This window comes from Momordica charantia, assembly GCF_013281855.1.
Source record: "Momordica charantia cultivar OHB3-1 chromosome 8 unlocalized genomic scaffold, Mcharantia_2.0 BLBB01000008.1, whole genome shotgun sequence".
Classification (NCBI taxonomy): Eukaryota; Viridiplantae; Streptophyta; class Magnoliopsida; order Cucurbitales; family Cucurbitaceae; genus Momordica; species Momordica charantia.
This window is the reverse complement of record NW_028275166.1, coordinates 31162060-31180417: the sequence shown is the minus strand read 5'-3', so window position 1 is coordinate 31180417 and position 18358 is coordinate 31162060. Positions and strand designations below refer to the sequence as shown.

Sequence of the window (18358 nt, the reverse complement as noted above, 5' to 3'; positions counted from 1 at the left end):
GACCAACTACGTTAATACAAATTTTCAAATTTTGACTTAAATTTTGAAGACCACTTTAATATAACCCTACAACAAATACAACAAAACAAGGAATCACATAAATAAAAGTAGTATTTATAGATTTAAATTTTTAAAAACAAAAAAAAAAACAAATTGTTATGAAATAGGACCTAAACTATGTTAAATTTAACTAAGAATCTTGAACCATGATTAAATTTTTCTAAGAACTAGGAATCAAATTGACAAAAATATTACAGCATGAGACTCAAAAGGTAATTCAATTTGTTAAATACCAAAATTAACACAAAATGAAAAATACTTGTAAAAATATCAACATCAAAATGGTAGATAGGCAATGATGAAGGGATGGAGAAGATAACTGATAAATGGAGGTCATGAGTAGTGATTAGTTTGTTTTCTAAGTAATGGAGGAAAATAGTAAAATGTAATTTTCACAAAAAGAAACAAAAATTATAATATTATTTTAGTTTCCATATTTTAAATTTTAATTCATTTTAGTCCCTGTAATCTTAAAAGGAATCATTTTGGTCCCTCAATTTAATTTTTAATTTTCTTTTATCACAATTTCAACGACACACTATACTCAATATATATATTTTTCATTTAACAATGACTTTTTATTAAAGAATTTTCATGAGGAGAATTTATATATTTTTTACCAATGAGGACTAAAATGGTTACTTTTTAGAAGTAATGAGACCAAAACGAACATTTTAAAATATATAAACTAAAATAAACATTTTTTTAAGTACATTGGCTAAAAAGTTAAAAATATATGGACGAAAATAATATTTTAACAAAAAAAAATCATTTATTTGTCTTTTAATTTTTCTTAATTTTGGAATAATATTAGTTTGAAACTTTGAAACAAGTGGGTAAAAAAAATTTTCCTAATCGTCTACAAAAAGGAGCATGACAAAGCACCGTGGAACTGCATAATTGATGTTCCCGAATGCCATTGGTAGGCCCCACACACTATTTTTTTTCTTTTTCTTTTTTTTTTTTTTTTGTTCCAAAGTGAGAGAAAGAAAGTGAAAAAGAAAAATAATTTACAGCTTTGAGGAAAAGCACTTGGCAGAAAAAAAAAAAAATATATATATATATATATATAATAATTAAATTGTTTCTTAAACTTTCTTTTTTCTTTTACTTTATCTCGAGGTTTGATCTGGAGCCAACTTTTGACTTTATAAAGTCTAAAATTATAAACTATGAGTTACGAGTTTGCCGATGTGCTTTTGAAATTTATCTATGGTATAAGATTCATATTTTTATAACTTATAAATTCATCGATCAAGTATATATAAATTACATTACATAATCTACGATTAAAAAAATTTTAAATACTATTTTAGTATTTGTTCATCTAGCCTTGTATTTTAAACTTTCCTTCGTCTCAATTGATGTACTTTCAAAAAGTTTGTTTATTCCATGTACTTGAAAAGTGATCATTTTGGTGCTTTTTACAAATTTTTAATATAAATTTTATACACAATGAAATCCCTAACACAAAGCTATAACTACATTTCAAGAAATTAATTGAGTATATATAGAGAATTGTGATAAAAATGAGATAAAAAAAATAAATGAGCCAAAACTGTCACTTTTTTAAATTACAGGAACAAAAATGAACGTTTTAAAAATGTAGAGACAATTAATAAAAAATAAAATTACAAGGATTAAAATAGATATTTTAAAAATAAACAACTAAAAATATCAAAATTGTAATTAAATATTTTTAAAATTCATGTTGGCTTATTAGTAATTTTTATAATTTTGTAACCCACTAATTCTAAAAACTTTTAACACATATTTTGGTTATTGAAATTTGACTAAAATTTCAAAAGTGCTCCTGAAAAAAGATAAAAAACAATCTTAATTTCCAAAATTTAGCAACCAAAGGTAAAGTTGTTGACCTAAATTACCAACAATCTTTTTTCACTTAAAAAACACATTAATTTAAAAAAAAAAAAAAACAATAACAAAAACAAATTGGAAACAGCATTAAAAATTCATGATAAGTTGTTACTTATCATGTCCCTTCAAAGTGTTTGAAGATGTTGTTGTGTTCCTCTAATTAATGGAAGAAGACACATGATTTGGTTTCTTCAAAGAGAAAGTCCACAAGATTTTAAGACCCTTACCCTACAATTCTTGAGATTTTGACTATTTTTTTTATTGATTTTCAAAGAAGGACCCTAGTTTATTTTTATATTTTAAAATTATATATAATTTTATTCTTAATGTTCGGGTTATTTTCAAGTTTGTACTTTTTCCTTGTTAATATAAGGTTTTCAATATTTATAGGATTCCTTTGGCTGGAATCCATTTTTGGACGGGATGTTCATTCAACTTGTTGAAGTTTGATATCACATCAATATTTATCTCAAAATCAATTAGCAATAAGAAGAATAGTTTATGTATATTATAAACATTTGTTATCTCACTTATCTTTTCAACGTAGAATCCTTACCAAATGTTACCATTACGGAGGAGGAGTTTGAACCCTTGATCTACGTAGAAGATTTTTAATCTTTTAAAAATTTCAACCTTGGTTCTATTGGTTTGGTGGTAGCTAGAACGCACCATCACCTACAACCCTTTCTCAGATGTTCCACGAACGAAAAAAAGTCTTCCATAAGGTTGGCCTATAAAAAGTGACTCGCATATCTTGTAAAATAGGTAAACCTAAGTTTCTACATATTTGATTTTGAACAAAGGTTCAAATATAGTTTGGAGACTCCCCAAGAAATGGGTCAAAAGAGGAGAAAGATGGGAGGACATGGGAATGGATCACATAAATTCCAAACTATTAGGGGTGTTAAGTTTATCAATAAGTATTCCCTTTTTTTTTTCTTTTTTGTCTCAACTGGTTAAGCCATCTATTTACTTTTTTTTTTTTTGTAAGATTTTTCTTTTTGGTAAGAATGAGCATACTAAAGATATTAAATATCTTCAACCAACAAAAGTCTGATTAATTTTGGTTAATAAATATATTTCATTGCCATCAACCAACAAAGGTCCAATTAATTTAAACTTTTGATTCAAGACTCCCAATTTTGTTCTCTCTTATTACTTATTTTAATATTTTTGGTGATGAGTATGTATTTATTAAAAGTTACAACATACAAGCATATGTCACAATCAAAACTTACTTGACTGACTTTTTCTATTGGCTAAATTATTCTTTGATTATTGGGTAGGTTTTGATTTAGTCTTTTTTTTTTTTCCTTTTCTTATTTGGCCTTCAAACTCTGTTTTTCCATCAAATTTAATAACCATATTCCTAACATGGTCAAGTGTAGCAATATTCAATTACTAATAAAGCTTTGAAAATTTGATGAGAACAGGCAAACTGAAACAAATGATGCTAACTAAGTGTCATTTTGTTATGTTTTTCATTTTCGATTTTTTAGAAATACATGAGCTAGGTAGTCGTTGACATTTATAGTTTCTCATTTTTAAGAAATGGTTTTGAAATTATATACAAATACAACGTTATGACTATATTTCAATAAATTTAATGCGTAAAGTGTCATGATAATATTTATGATAGACATAAATGAGATAACAATGAAAATTCAAAGACCAAAACAATCACTTTCTAGAAGTACTATAATCAAAATAGACATTTTGAAAGTGCAGATACTAAAATGAATAAAAATCGAACATAGATAGATCAAAATAGACGTCTAGAGACCAAAATGAACGAGACCCGAAATTAAAAGAATCAAAATGATTAAATCATTATATTATTATTGGCAACATATGCAAAAATATGTGGGTAATAATAACAAAGCCATAAAACATCTCACGCTCTGCCCTCTACATAAAGCCAATATATACATATAGGAATCCACTTTCGGTGCAATGTATCTCAAAATCCACATGCCCTTCCAAAACCATCTTTATTCTTCTTCTTCTATATAAATTATAAAGCCCTTTCAAACTAATAAATCAATTTATTCAAAATAAGAATAATAAACATTAGTTTTGCCACATGCCCATGACTTAGACATAACCTATGAAATGGAACTTTCATCTCACATTGTGGGCCCATCACAATCTTTATGGGGTACCAATTATTTTGTTTTCCATTTTTGGTCCATTGCTTCTTCTTCTTGTTTTTTTTTAATCATCAACTAACATGCTTAGTTTTTTCTTTTTTTCTTTGAGTATAAAATAAAGAAAAAGAACCTGCTTAGCTGATTGGTAGAATCATCTATAATAATAGGGAACATAAATTTTAGATTTAAGTATTTAAGTAGTTCTACTTTATGTTTGATTGGAGGCTGTTCCTTGGGTTTATGGAAGTTTTTAATCCTAGGTAATTAGTTCTCTTTTCTGGACAATTATTTGGAGATGGTGAAAGTTTATCAGTGAGGGCAATCGTCATAGTCAGCCAGAGAGCAATCCCAAGAAAACCAGCTACCTAGCCTTTCCCCGTCGCTAGCTTGATGAGGTTTGATGTTGATAACAAAAAGCGAAATGATAGGAGGGTTCAAAGATACCAATGTTGATGTTGGTCGAGAAAGCTTCGATGGTCAAGTTGGTACTTTGAGAGAGAGATTTTGGCTTAATAATAGGCAATAAAGAATATGGAGTGGTGCATTGTTGTTTACAACGTTGAGTCAAGTTAGGGGCTTGGTATGGTTGTCCGGAACTTCTTCAAGTTTTGTGTTCAATTGTGGGAATCAATCTAAATTAGGATAGTTAACTGACAATTTTCTTACTTGTTAAATGAGGAGTGTTTGGTTTAATTAACAAACATAGCCTAATCAAGCTATTTGTTTGTTTGATTGCGTAAACATGTCAGATGTGAGGCTAAAACATACTTTCATGTCCAAACCATATCTCAGGACATACATGAATAGAGTAGACACATGTCTTTGGAAGGTTTTCTATGTAAGTTACGATCATACAGCTTGAACGTCCCACAATCAACACATAGTGTCTCTAGAAGAGTTGGCTCGACCACGACATGATAGCCATGCTAAATAGATGGGTGAAAATTAAAAAAAGAACCGAATATTCCTAAAATTTTCTCATTACTTAGTTAAAGAAATGGTCATCCCAGATCTTACAAAACCTATGGCTGGTGATGAAAGGAAATCTAGAGTTTGATTATATATTTGTGAATGGAAGTCACTCATGCCTAAAGACAATTTTATATGCAAGCAAGAGCCAAAGACAAATCACTCAAAAATCACAAATAAGTGGCATTTGTTTTTATTAGAGTGGTCCAAGTCTCATCACATCATCATTTTTTTTTTCAATTTTGTATAGAAATTAGTATATTATGTGAAATTTAAATTAATATAATTAGATATGGTTCAAAAACAATAAGATCATCTTCAATTATTAACTATCATGTTTTTGAAATTGAAAAACAAAATAGGAACATGACATTTGAAATGCCTTCTGGTAGCACTTCTTTTGGTAGTTTTCTTTTGATTAGGTAAAATATAGTGTCCTATAATAATACCTTTCAAAGGGCCAACTAGATTTTTGAAATATTGGATGGAAATGAGGTGAATATTTAAAATTATATATAAAAAAGGCTCACGTAAAAAAAAAAAAATATATTATATATATATAATAAATAAATAAATATCATATCATATCTGTTATTTTACTTCAACTTTTTTATTGAATACAACAAATGACATTGAAAATATTTTAAACATGAAATTTAAAAAATGGTATGTGATACATCAAAGGGAGAATAACAATGAATAGATTGAGATTTTTTTTAAGAGTTTGGTCTACTCTGATTTTACCACTTCAAATTCCATTTTTTCTTTTTTGTTTTTTATTTTTCATTGAAAAAAGAAATATAAACATATTTGGTGACACTGTGTCTTATTTATTTTTCTCTAAAATTTTAAATTAAAAAATAAAGTTTTATATGAAAATTATTTTTTTAAAATTAAATATTCAAATATTTTATGTTGTATTTATTTTTTTAATAAATAAATAGGAATTACTAATTTCCAAGATAGGTGGTTATCATGGGATTCGAGTTCATTCCTTCCTAATTAACCCTAGTCCATTTTGACCAATGAACCACCCATAATGGTTACAAGAAATTTGTTTCTTAAAAATGAGAAACCGAACATAAAAACAGTTACCAAACCCTTATGTTTCTTAACTTTTGAAAAATAAGAAACAAAAATGCTACCAAACGAGTTCTAATTCACCAACCTGAGCACAATTCAATTAATTAAGGTATATATGAGTAAGATTGAAGGTTTAAATCATCATCTCCACATGTTCGTAGTAAAAAAACAAAGAGAAAGGGGAAGATTCCAATTCTAGAATTTGTAAGCCCAACTATCGATTTATTGACAAAGCCATTGTATTTGAGAGAACACACATTTATTAAGAAAAAAGGCAATCTGCCCATTTTCAGTCCTAGTTACCATGAAGCCTAATCATTAGGGGGGTCCCTTTCTTAAATAAGTTAATATAAAATGAGAGTAAAATGATGATGGAAGGCAAAAGCTAACCCTACAAGAATAGTTCTTTTAAAAAACAAAAATAAATAAATTAAAGAAAATTACAAATTTAGAGTCGTATTGTGTTTCTTAAACTTTAAAGAGGGGTAATAAGTCTCTTAACTTTAATTTTTTTGTCTAATAAACCTCTAATTTATTAGATTTTTTTAGATTCACAAATTTATTCAACACAAAATTAAAAGACTAGAGTTATCTTAGACTCAAAATTCAATTTCTATCGGACTATTAGGCATAAAAATGTCAAATATGTCAAGAACCTATTAAACAAGAAATTTAAAGTTTAGAAACCCCTATCAAACATTTTTTTTTTTTAATTCAAGAACCTAATTAAATACAAACTCAAAGTTTAACGACCGATAGACAAGTCTTTAAACTAATGTTTTTCCATGATTCCTCTCTTTTCGAGCTTTCACATCTACTAATGAAAGTTAAGTTTCTCATAAAAACCAAGTTCCCAGGGTGAGGAGTAAAGAGTTCCATTCAAGATAAAATCCTATTGCTAATATTGACAATAATATTTTTGTTATAATATAGCAATATAAAAATTAGTACATACCGATAATATTATGCAGAATCTGCAAGAGTGTTGTTCCCGTATGATCCAAAAGCAAATCTGTTGAGAGAGATAAGAATGTATAAAATATTGGAGTGGAGACTTGAGCTTTCACTGAATGCTCCCTCTGCTGCATGCATATAATAAAATATACAAATGATATTTTACTTCCAACCTGAAGTAACATAGAAAATAAGTCATATTACTCATGTGCAGGGTATTAAATTTCTATCGACATTTGTATAGGACTAAGAGTTTGACATTAACACAAGGGATGAATCAACGTCTCCATAATATCACCAAAAAAATAGACAAAATATAAACATATCAACAAAATATCACTAATATGGATATAATATTAATATTAATTGATTTAAAATTATTTAAGAAAAATATTTATTTGTTTTTTTCAAATATATGTTATGATTTTTGGCTTTTCATTTTTTCAAAAATATCCATCAAAATTGACATTTTATCCTCCGTAAATTGAGACCTCGATATTTTAATTTAAACTTTATTCATGGTCTTGTGATTACTTGAGAACATAAAAAATGAGGTGTATATTTTTTTTTTCCTTTTGGATCCGAACAAACTTCTTGAAACAGAAAATTATGTGGTGAGATAATTTTTTAAATTATTTGTGGGATTGTAATGGTCGTGAGTTTTCTCTAATAGTAATAATTAAACGTCGGAAAAAAAAGTCATATTTTAACTTGTATTTGGCCGGGTGAGTCAATTTAACCTAAACTTTTAACTTCATCTAATTGAATCTTAAACTTCAAATGTAGTAAAATTTATACCGGCAAATTAGATGGTTGTTTTAGACTTGTAACTAGCTATGAGTGTTACTACAACTAAGGAGGTTATTTTATTAGTTGTTCTTTTAGTCATGTTAGATGCATTTTAGTTGTATTTTTTATGGTTGAATTTGGAAATTTTTGTGGTTTGATTTAGAGTATTTTATTGGTTAAATTTTGTATAATTTATTAGCTGTGGTATTTACCTAATTTAGTTTTGAGAATTAAAACAAATTTCAAGATTCAATATAATGGAGTGGAAAGTTTAATGAGCAAAGTATAAAGGTAAAAAATAAAATATTTCTTAATTTCTTTCAAGTATATAAGTACAACTTGATTTAAAATTTGTGATATTTAAATAAAAATGTAAAAAGCAATAAATAACAATATAAGAAACAAAAGATGTATTTCAAAATAATTTTTTAAAATTAAAAAGAAAAAACTGTATTAAGTCACTTATTCTTCCTAGTATTTATTGCCCATCAAGGAAAAAGGTCAAATTCATCAATATTTTTGACACATGTTGCCATTGCTTAAAGAGAAAAAGTAGTGATTATAAAATACTATAATTTACTTCTTTCCAATCAAGAAATGTACATCAAAATAGCTGTCACTTATGAGAAGCAGAGCAACAAATTATCCTAGGAACTTCCAAATCTACTCAATTCTAATTCCTAAATCTTAAACCCTATAAATATGCCGTTATTTGATAAATATTCTATAAATTAAAACAAAACAAAAAAACAAGTTTTTGTTTCCATTTTCAAAATGATTTTTTGGTTAACTTGTAAAAATATATGTTATTTTATTTAATATTAATGCTCATAGTTTTATAGTTTTTAAAGACAAAATAACCTCAATTAAAAGGTAGATGAAGAGAATAAGAGAGAGAAAAAACCTGAAAAACACAGGTCAATTTGATAACCACTTTGTTTTGAGAAATTTTAATAAGTAGCAAAATTGGTTGCAACGCTAAAAAAAGTGGATTGCCATATTTCAACATTCAATATTGCAGCTATTGTTTTCCCTATTTCCCTAGCGCGTAGATCTTAAGCATGGTCATTAGAAGGAAAACAAAACAAAAATAAAAAAGGAAGAAAATAAAAAACTTGAGAATTATTGCAACTATTTTAGAATAATGAAATTTATTGTAGGCATTCTTTGATAATCATTTTGCTTCTTTAAACAATTTTGCTAGTGTGTATTCACATTTCTTAAAAACAAATTTAAATTCTTAACTTAATTTCAAAAACAAAAACAAAATTTTTAAAACTACTGTTTTTAGTTTTCAAATTTAACTTAGATTTTGAAAATGTTCTCGAGAATTACACAGCAAAACAAAGAAATACATAGCTCAAAATAGTGTTTACAAACTTAATTTTCAAAAACAGAAAACTAAAAACAAAATGGTTATCAAATAGGGTCGTACTAATTCTAGACAATCGTAGAGAATGAAAGTATAGCTACTTGAAAATTAAAATTTACCTGGACCAAGTAGAGTCCGCTAAATCAGTCTGAATGGCCCGAGCAGCTTGTTTAATTGTCGCATATTTACGAAATAGAAAGATGTAAAACTCCACCTCAAATCGAACAAAATGATGTAGAAGCAGATCCTTGTTTGTAATTGGATGCTCCTTGAAGGTGAAAACTATGGCTGCTTCCAAAGAGCATGCAAGTTTTCAATATGGGTATGCACAAATACAACTTATCACTTAAAATGGCTTTTCCTTAATGATTAATGTTCTTTCTAAAAAAGCATAAAAGCACAATCTGAGAGATAATGACAAAAATAAGAGTTTTTTCTATACTTAAAGACTTTTAAATATTTTGTTTCAATTTCTCTATCTTTCAAATACTTTATTTTAGTTCCTAAACTTTTAGACTAAAATATTATTGTAATCTATACTATTAATTTCTAATTAAAATCGATACTTGTCCACTCATCTACGAACAAAAACATATGCCTATGTCAAATTTCTATAAAATAATTGATTCAAATGGTATTTGAGCGAAATTAAGAAGCTAAAGGTATGAAAATTCAGAGATGAAAAAAGAATTTAAACCTTTTCTAAAACAACTATATTTGGGCCCAAAAAGAAAACTTCAAAAATGTTAACACTTCATATCAAGAAACTATTTAACTGCATTTACGTACATTTATAGTTAGGTTGAGAGTAAAACCTGGTTGACTTAGATGGGCTTGTGGGAATTAACGTGCAGAGATTCACCAGATTTATAGTCACAGGCTCCTCTCCTTTACTGGCAGGAGAATCAAATCAGCTCTAGTACATCACGGATCCGGAACTCTGAGCCTTGCCCAAAACCATCTCAAGGTCGCCATGGTAAAGATTGAAATTCTTAGCCACGGCAAAGCCTGCGTACATGCCATCGACTGCTGCACTTACAATTCCTCCCGCGTAGCCTGCCCCTTCACCAACCGGGTAGAGTCCTCTAAGAGATGTGCTTTCGTATGTCTCGGGGTTGCGTGGGATTTGAACAGGGGAACTTGTTCTCGTCTGGAAGCAAAAAAAAATTTAGAGAAAAAGTGATTTTAGCTGATTAAAAGTATAAAATTGCACACGTCAAGTCTGAACTCATTTCCTCTAAGCTATTTACTATTTACATTGGCCCTTATTGACCACTCAGTCAACCCATGATGGTGGTTTCTTCCCCCCAATTAGTATTTATAACCACTTGCGGGGCATTGTGAAAATTTTCTAGCCCACAATTGAAAGGAGTGTTGAAGTGTTGATAAATTATTATATTTATCGTAATCCATCCGCTTAAGCTTTTGAGTTTAGTGGTGATCTAACACGTTCTAATTGCCACTTCCGAATCATTTAGACCATTAGAAAACATTACATTCTTCATTTCAAAGAATGAGAAAAAGGGGTTAGAAACCCTTTGGAACCAAACATTCTTATATAAAAAGGAAAAACTACCTCCACTCCATGTAGAAGGGCGTCACTTGAGAGAAAACCTGGTAACTGAACGTCCAAAATTTGGAAAGAAAAAGGTCGGTCAGTTTGGATATAATTAAGAAATGCATGCTGTCAAAAAAGATATTAATAGAGGACCTCTTGATCAAATGCTAGGATAGATTGTTGTAAAGCTTCTGTAATATGATCAGGGAATAACTCGTGGAGATTTGAGGCCTTCACTCCTAACCGATAACTTGATGGTGGCACGGATGTTACTGAGAAAAACAATGAAAGAAAGGAAAGAAAGAAAACAAACATATCAATCTGAAAGGGAAGTAGTTGGTAAAATGAAGTTTAGTGCAGAAAATCCTGCTGATAGTACGGAGATGACCATGTAGGTTTTTTTAATAGCCAACATGAGTACGGCTCAACTGGTCATTTGAATTTTTATCCCCGATTTAAATTGTAAAACTCTCAAACAAAACTTGACCCTGCTTATAACTATTTTGTTTTTGTTGTTTTTTTCTGTTTTTGAAAATTAAGCTTTTAAAAACTACTTTCATTCATTCATGTATTTCTTTGTTTCTATCTACATTTTAGAAAGGTTTTCAAAATCTATGCTAAATTTTTAAAACTTAAGAAAGGTAGCTTTCAAAAACTTGCTTTTGTTTTTTAAATTTAGCTAAGAATATTTTTAAGAAAGGTGAAAAAAATATCAAAGAAATGGATGAGTTTGATAACTAAAAAATAGTTATCAAATAAGACCTTAGTTTTTTTATCTTTTATAAAACTTTTCAATGTTTAACTCAACATTAAGAATTTTCAAACTTGAACATAACTCAACTAATTAAAATATATATCTTTGACTAAAAGGGTGTGGGTTCTGATCACATAAAAAAAAAAAAAAAACTGAAGTTTCAGAGCAACCAAAGACTTGACATACCTCTTAACGTTCTGTCCATAAAATTCGTAGCTGTCTGTACAGGCAAAACAAAATTTCCACCTCCCATGACGGCTGCTCTTCGCTCAAGCTCTCTCTGACAAGAAAATAGTAGAATACCATTAAGAGACATCGTTTATGAAAGTCGGTAAGTTGAATACAATCACTTAACGAATGTTAATGCCCTGAAGTTATTTTAGGAAAAGATAAAGTTATTATAATCGCATGATGATTGATGGAGATATATTTGAATGGAAATGATTACATGAGCACAACTATGTCTTGCTCCTTCCCTAGACGTTGAAGATTCTTATCTCTCATTCCCATATTTATTGTACCAAAAAAAATTATTCCTAAAAGTTTTTGCAGGGAAAAGAAAGTGAAAGTTTATTAGGTTGCCGAAAAGATAAAATATTATTTAGGACGAAGAGAGAAGACCGAAACGCCACCTGAAATTGAACCCCAGCGAGAGGCCCCTGGAAACTCAGATCATTAAAATCCTTAGTTGAAACAGTGACGACAAGAGCAGCATTTGCCCATCTTGATGAACGTCGAGAGAATGACATTCCATTAATACAAAGTTCTAAGGGGTCTGTACTTGTGAGGACAACCTAGAAATGACGTACCAAGTTACTATTAACAGATATAAAACAATGGTAAAATTCATTAAGAAACAATTATGGATTTATGCCAGATGCCAATTTCTCGATGAGGCTGCACTTAAACGTACTAAAACTCTGCTTTTATGAGGTATAAGAAAATAGAGAGTAAATAATATCAGTTTTCTTACATAAAGACATTAATCAATGCAGATTTACTGACATTAGAGAGTAACTGAATTTTGAGTTCTTATAGCGTCAGTTTTCTAACAGAACTGTACACACTAGTCGATGCCAAATTCACCCAATTGTGGTATAATATAATCCGAGACCATAAGAGATCGAACTAGAGCCAATCTGTAAAATATGCCTTCTTGATCAGTTCAATCAATTGAGAGACATACCTGGCCACCAGGACACATGCAAAATGAATAGCAACTGCGACTTGCAGCTAGAGAATTGGACGATGGATCCTGCGTGTCTATGTTAACATACTTGGCAACTTTGTAATCTGCCACAGGTACTTTCCCACGTCCTTTCTCTACCTCATTGGCCAAGCCAGAATACTACATTTGAATATACAAGCATACGTTTATATCTAAAGCAAGGTGAAACATATATGAAAGCTAAGATGAGAAAAACAATCAATTTTGAACAAAGCGATAATGCCAACCTGTATGCTGTTTATTAATTCTTGAGGATGCTCGATCCTTAGACCAACCTAAGCCATGAAGGACAACAATGTGAGAATCTATAAAAGAGATCCTGTTAACGGGCAACAAATCTGGCATAACAAATTGAATCCAGGTGCGTACATCAAGCATTATTTTAGCATCCACGCATTCAACATTTTTTTTCTGGTCTAAGAGAACATTCATAGATGCAATATCCTTGTTAACGGGCAACAAATCTGGCACAACAAATTGAATCCAGGTGCGTACATCAAGCATTATTTTAGCATCCACGCATTCAACATTTTTTTTTGGGTCTAAGAGAACATTCATAGATGCAATATCCTTGTTAAAGAAACCAAGTTATTCACAAAACAAGAGGGATCAAGTCTAAACTTACGGCGAACTCTTTGGGAACCAGGGAAACATTATGAGACGTAAGCATTTGATATACATCACGTGCAGAATGACCAACAGCTAGGATAATGGCATCATATTCAAGTTTCTGGTTAGTGAGCTTTAACATGTCTCTTGAATCAGAAACTTTAACACCCACTATATGTCCGTTCTCTTCAATAAGGTCATCAACCCTAGTCCCGAACTTGATAGTGACCTAGAATCAAGTCGTAAAAATTAAGGGGGGAAAGCTGAAGAAATGTGGAAGCTAGCAAAAGATATTTAATCTTACATACATACATGATACAAACCCAAGGATGGGAATAAGGTAGATACTCACACCCAACATTTGTAAGTGTTGCCGAATGCTCCTAAGTAATGGAATCAACTTGTCTGTTCCAAGGTGAGGCTTTCCATCTAGTAAAATATTCTTTGGGGCCCCAAAATAAACTAAAGATTTCATAACCTAGAATCAAGAATGAAAAAACAAAATTTGGTTTTCCAGGGATATATTAGATAAAGTAGATAATCTTGTTGGAAATTGGAATAGATTGTAAATAGAAGTAGCAGGTTTTCTTTTCGTGATGTTGATTGGAGATGACATAACGTTCAAACACAAAAGATTATATTTTTCAAACCGGAAAAGCATCCAAGGCCAAGATTTGTAGCCACGCAAACAGTTTGGAAATTTTGATAAATAAGTACAGGTGTAGATAATATGCGGAATGGAACAGAGATGGTGCTGCTCTCTGCAATTCTTAGTTTAAAATTCATAGGTAAAAACTGAGAACAAAATGCTGGTTTTTCAACACAACTAAGGAAGTATGAATTAGAACAAGGCACCATGGAGAAACTACATAATAACATTCAGAAAGTCACAAGATTTGGGTGCCTCGTTATAAAAGCAAATCTAACAATGAAGGAGATGGTGGTTTAGGGACTTGGCGTACAAAACAGGAAAAAAAAATATCATAGCCAAGACTTTGGAAACTGATGTTCATTTCTTCTACTCTACATGGAAGAAGAAAAACTACACCAAAAAGTAGTATTCATCAAACGAAACAAATTTGAAGAACATGAGTATGTCCATACAATTTTGAAGCAAAAGCATCATTCTTTTTATCAGAGAAAGAATAACTATTTTAGTGTCATAGATAAACACATAGATTGATGAGGGGAAAAAAGGTCTAACCGCTTGGACGCTGCCACTGTTTCTACCAATTCTAGTGACCAACTTCCCGTCACTCCAGGTACCTGCACCACCCTGCCATGCATAAGTTCTAAATGAATAACTCAAAGATAAAGAACTGAAGAGCCAAGAAACATGATATCTTGGAGAAAAGGAGAACACAATCAAATGACCATAGGACAATATGCCAATGAGAAAAACATAAAATGTGCCCAATTGACTGAGCTTATAGACTTAGTCAAGAATACCACAAATTAATAAATAAATAAATTGATATGCACACAACAGTGAGAATTCAATCATTGACTATCACATAGTTTCCTTTAGATAACAATTGTTTCATGGACTATTGTGTAGTGTAGCCCGAGTTAAAGAAGTTGCAAAATAAATATTTTCAATTAGCATAGAGAGGAGATAACCCACGGTTACAAAAGGTTCGGACAATCTGCAACACAGTCACAAAAACAGTATGCTCCTAGATAACAAAAAACAATCTCTGGACAATCCGCAACACAGTTACAAGAACAATATGCTCCTATGAAACAAGAAACACTCTCTCTGCTCCTAGGGGAAATCTACTGTTTCTTTCTGACACAAAAAGTTCGTCCAAATCAACTTACTTCAGCTTTGACTATCAAGTAGTTCAGTTCCCAAAAAGAATATTCCCTGGATTTTAAGTTTATCTGAAGAAATATTGAACAAAGAAATAGTATTTAATCTATGGCATATTTGTGACGCAACCATGCTATTCTAACATTTTCTTGCCAAGTGGTGATCCAAGTACAGTCAGCATTTTATTATTCCGCTGTTTTCTTCCTATTCTGTGACAAGATAGATTTCCAATTGGAGTGCTAATACAAAGCTTTTTTCTGTAAATATTCTACTTTGCAGCTTTAAAATTGGCACTCTTTTTTGCAATCTCCAGTTTCTTAAGGGACTCGACTGTCTATTTCCCGCATTTTAGATGTAAATCTTCTCATTTACTTAGTAAAAAAACTTCATTAATATTCCAGAAAATCTATCTTAAAAGAAAAATCAGCTTGCAGGGTATACAGCTAATTTCCTTATCGTTTAAGAGGAAAAGGGGGAATAGAAAGAACTGTATTCTGGGGGGTGGAGGAGGAAAAACAAAATTGGACGTTGAATTTGAGACTAAAGGGAACAATTTTTAAAGGGAAGCCACGACAGGAGGACATTGGTAGTTCGAGAACAACTTTTCTTCAAGATGGAGTTCAAAATGCTCCATAAAACTCATACTTTATGGAAGTTCCAGTTCTTCATTTGGAAATCTTTTTAACCATACTTTGTCTGGCAAAAGTGGACTAAAAGGAAGCAGTTCCTTGAAATTAAATCTTTGATATTGTTTCTAATTTCAGGGAAATAGATTATATATATACATAACAGTAATTATGGGGTGCAACACATATTTGGGACCAGAGGAGAAGTAGCACTGGAAGAACATATAACTGTGGTCGAGAGCAATGTCTTCGAATAAAGCAATAATGCAATGCATGTATAACTTAAAACCAAATAAGTCTGTGGAAGGAGTAATTAAAGAAGTAAAATTAATAACCTCCCCAAAGCAAAAATTGCTATCCAGTTCCAGAATCCGACGAGCTACCAATGCACCAATATCACGCCCTCTTTGTTCCACCGGTTGACCTCTTTCAATCAAGGTAACATCAGCCCCAAACTCTGCAAGGACAACAGAGGCGAAAAGGCCAGATGGCCCACTGCCAACAACGGCAATTCTTGGTTTTCTATTTGAAGTTCGCAAGTGAGGACCAGAGTGACCGTTAAGTCCATTTTCTCCCACCACTTCGTGATTACTTTTGAGATCATGAACGATACTGATTACATCATTGGAAACCTTTTCTTTTGCAATATGTTCCATCAATCCAACTTTAGGCTCCAAGTCCGAAATGAAATCCCGAACACGAGGTTCCAGAATCAGTAACTTATGTACATCCATTTCCACGGTATACACAAACTTGGGTTCTTTCAACATCTGAAAGCATCGGTGAGGCAATTTAGTATAAGAAAATAATCCAGCAACTGCTTGATAATCAATTAATACTTCTAACAAATAGGCAACAATAAGAAATCTATAAACGTCCAAAATCAGCAGAATATCATCAGACGGACCTTTCTGGCGTCAAAAGATTTACGAATAACCGAAAAGGCTTCCCGTGGCAGCATTGAGGCGACCTGGAAAATTCACACGCAGTATTGTCAAAACATATGCACTCAGCTTCCATTCCCAATAGTCAAGAAAGAAAACATCAACGAAGCCGCCTAAATTACCGGAAACTCAAGCACTTTGGCAATCTCTTGCATCAGAGCATCCGAGAGACCATGAAAATCCTTGCCATGATCCTTCTCCACGGGAACTCCGAGCTTGAACAGCCTCCAAATGCCTTCGAACTTGTTCTTGACTGTAGTGAGGACTTCTTTGTGTTTCAACTTGAGCTTCTTCTTTTCCGATGGATACCTCTTCTTGCCGGTTCGTTTAGCGCAGGAAACTCGGAATGGTGGAAGACGAGGAGAAGAGAGTCTCAGAGTTACAGAGAATAGTGTAGAATTAGGGCATCCGAGGGCGAGCTTGGGTGGAAGAAGAGCCATGGCGGATGGCGGAGGGAGTGAGAGTAAGCCCACGGTGAACGAATGCAGTAGACTGCAGCTTCAGAATTCAGATGACCAAAAATCCGATCCGTTGGTATTATTTTAATACTTTAAACAAATATTCAACTTTTTTTTTCCTTTCCTGAATTATCCTAATTTTTAATAATTTGGTCCTACATTATCCTAATTTCTAATTAATTTGGCCCTAAATCATCCTAATGTCTAATTTGTTCCCCAATTAATAGGAGTTGTAGATTTATTACTACTAAAATCTCATATGAAAAAAGTTTAATTTAATTGGTTAAGGTACACATCTTTAATCAAAAGATGGTGACTCCCCCATTTATTAAACAAGAAAAAATACATGGTCATAAAATATGGATTAAGTGGAACATAACTAGTTGGGGAGTAGGGTCGTAAAAATATATGTTTATTCTATATTTTAGACCTTGGATTTTCTTCCGAGGTTGAAAATATAAAATTTTAAATTGAAATTATGTATGGATGATATAAACGGCCTAAATGATGATTATATAATAGTAAACAACAAGAGTTGTTAATATGATCATAGTTCTAAATGCTATATACTCGTTCTTTTAGTGAGATAAATGTTATCTACTTCTTCTTATTTGAGTTGGAAGGTTCCAAATCTTAATTCCCCCTATTCATTGTACTGCAAAATATGCCTCACATCTTTATAATGATATTTTCATTGGCCTAAACATGCTTCAATTTTTTACTAAACTAGACGGTAACAAGTTATGTCTCTTCTTTATTGGGATATTATCATCCAGAAGTAGCCCTTTTTTCTTTTATTTTTATACAGTAAGGATTGAATTTGCGTGTCAGATATGAACTTTACAATTATTTTTTTAAATTATTAAAACTTAGTTCCAAAATATTTGATGCGAACTATAAGGAGAGTTTAAACCCCAATTTCAAGAGAAAAATAAATGTGTTTATTTCCGAGGTATTGAAATTTAATTATATATAGTTAATATCACATATAATGACTTATTTTACAATCATTTAGAAAGTAGCAGGACAACATAGTTGAATTGGAATATTAAATCAATTCATCTAATATTGATAGATATTTTTATAAATTAAGGTTTATTGAATGTTATTTTC

The 18358-nt window shown here is 30.9% G+C and overlaps 1 protein-coding gene across 5 annotated transcripts; it reads right to left on the bottom strand.

Annotated features, from left to right (window-relative positions):
* Window positions 1-7018: 7018 nt before the first annotated feature.
* Window positions 7019-17315, bottom strand: PDE327 (FAD/NAD(P)-binding oxidoreductase family protein). 5 transcript variants are annotated; one of them, XM_022302488.2, is made up of 15 exons: window positions 16910-17315; window positions 16751-16813; window positions 16179-16613; window positions 14609-14680; window positions 13757-13882; window positions 13421-13633; window positions 13023-13070; window positions 12754-12915; window positions 12200-12361; window positions 11754-11847; window positions 10967-11085; window positions 10832-10876; window positions 10071-10405; window positions 9375-9543; window positions 7019-7267 (listed from the first exon to the last, which is right to left on the bottom strand). In XM_022302488.2, the coding sequence occupies exons 1-13, from the start codon at window positions 17225-17227 to the stop codon at window positions 10172-10174; spliced, it is 2091 nt and encodes a 696-aa protein (XP_022158180.1). In that variant the 5' UTR covers window positions 17228-17315; the 3' UTR covers window positions 7019-7267; window positions 9375-9543; window positions 10071-10171. The 5 variants fall into 5 exon arrangements, with proteins under 5 accessions (XP_022158180.1, XP_022158183.1, XP_022158181.1 ...); XM_022302491.2 differs by having other exon boundaries at window positions 7019-7152; XM_022302489.2 differs by having other exon boundaries at window positions 7129-7267; window positions 10045-10405.
* Window positions 17316-18358: the final 1043 nt, after the last annotated feature.

What these genes read in the sequence shown, in the direction of transcription:
- PDE327 (XM_022302488.2), bottom strand. Translation starts at nt 17,227, where the DNA reads ATGGCTCTTCTTCCACCCAAGCTCGCCCTCGGATGCCCTAATTCTACA. An exon ending in CCAAAGTGCTTGAGTTTCCG is followed by an intron (nt 16,814 to 16,909) that starts GTAATTTAGGCG and finishes TGAATTTTCCAG; the next exon opens with GTCGCCTCAATGCTGCCACG. An exon ending in TGGTTCCCAAAGAGTTCGCC is followed by an intron (nt 13,071 to 13,420) that starts GTAAGTTTAGAC and finishes TTCATGGCTTAG; the next exon opens with GTTGGTCTAAGGATCGAGCA.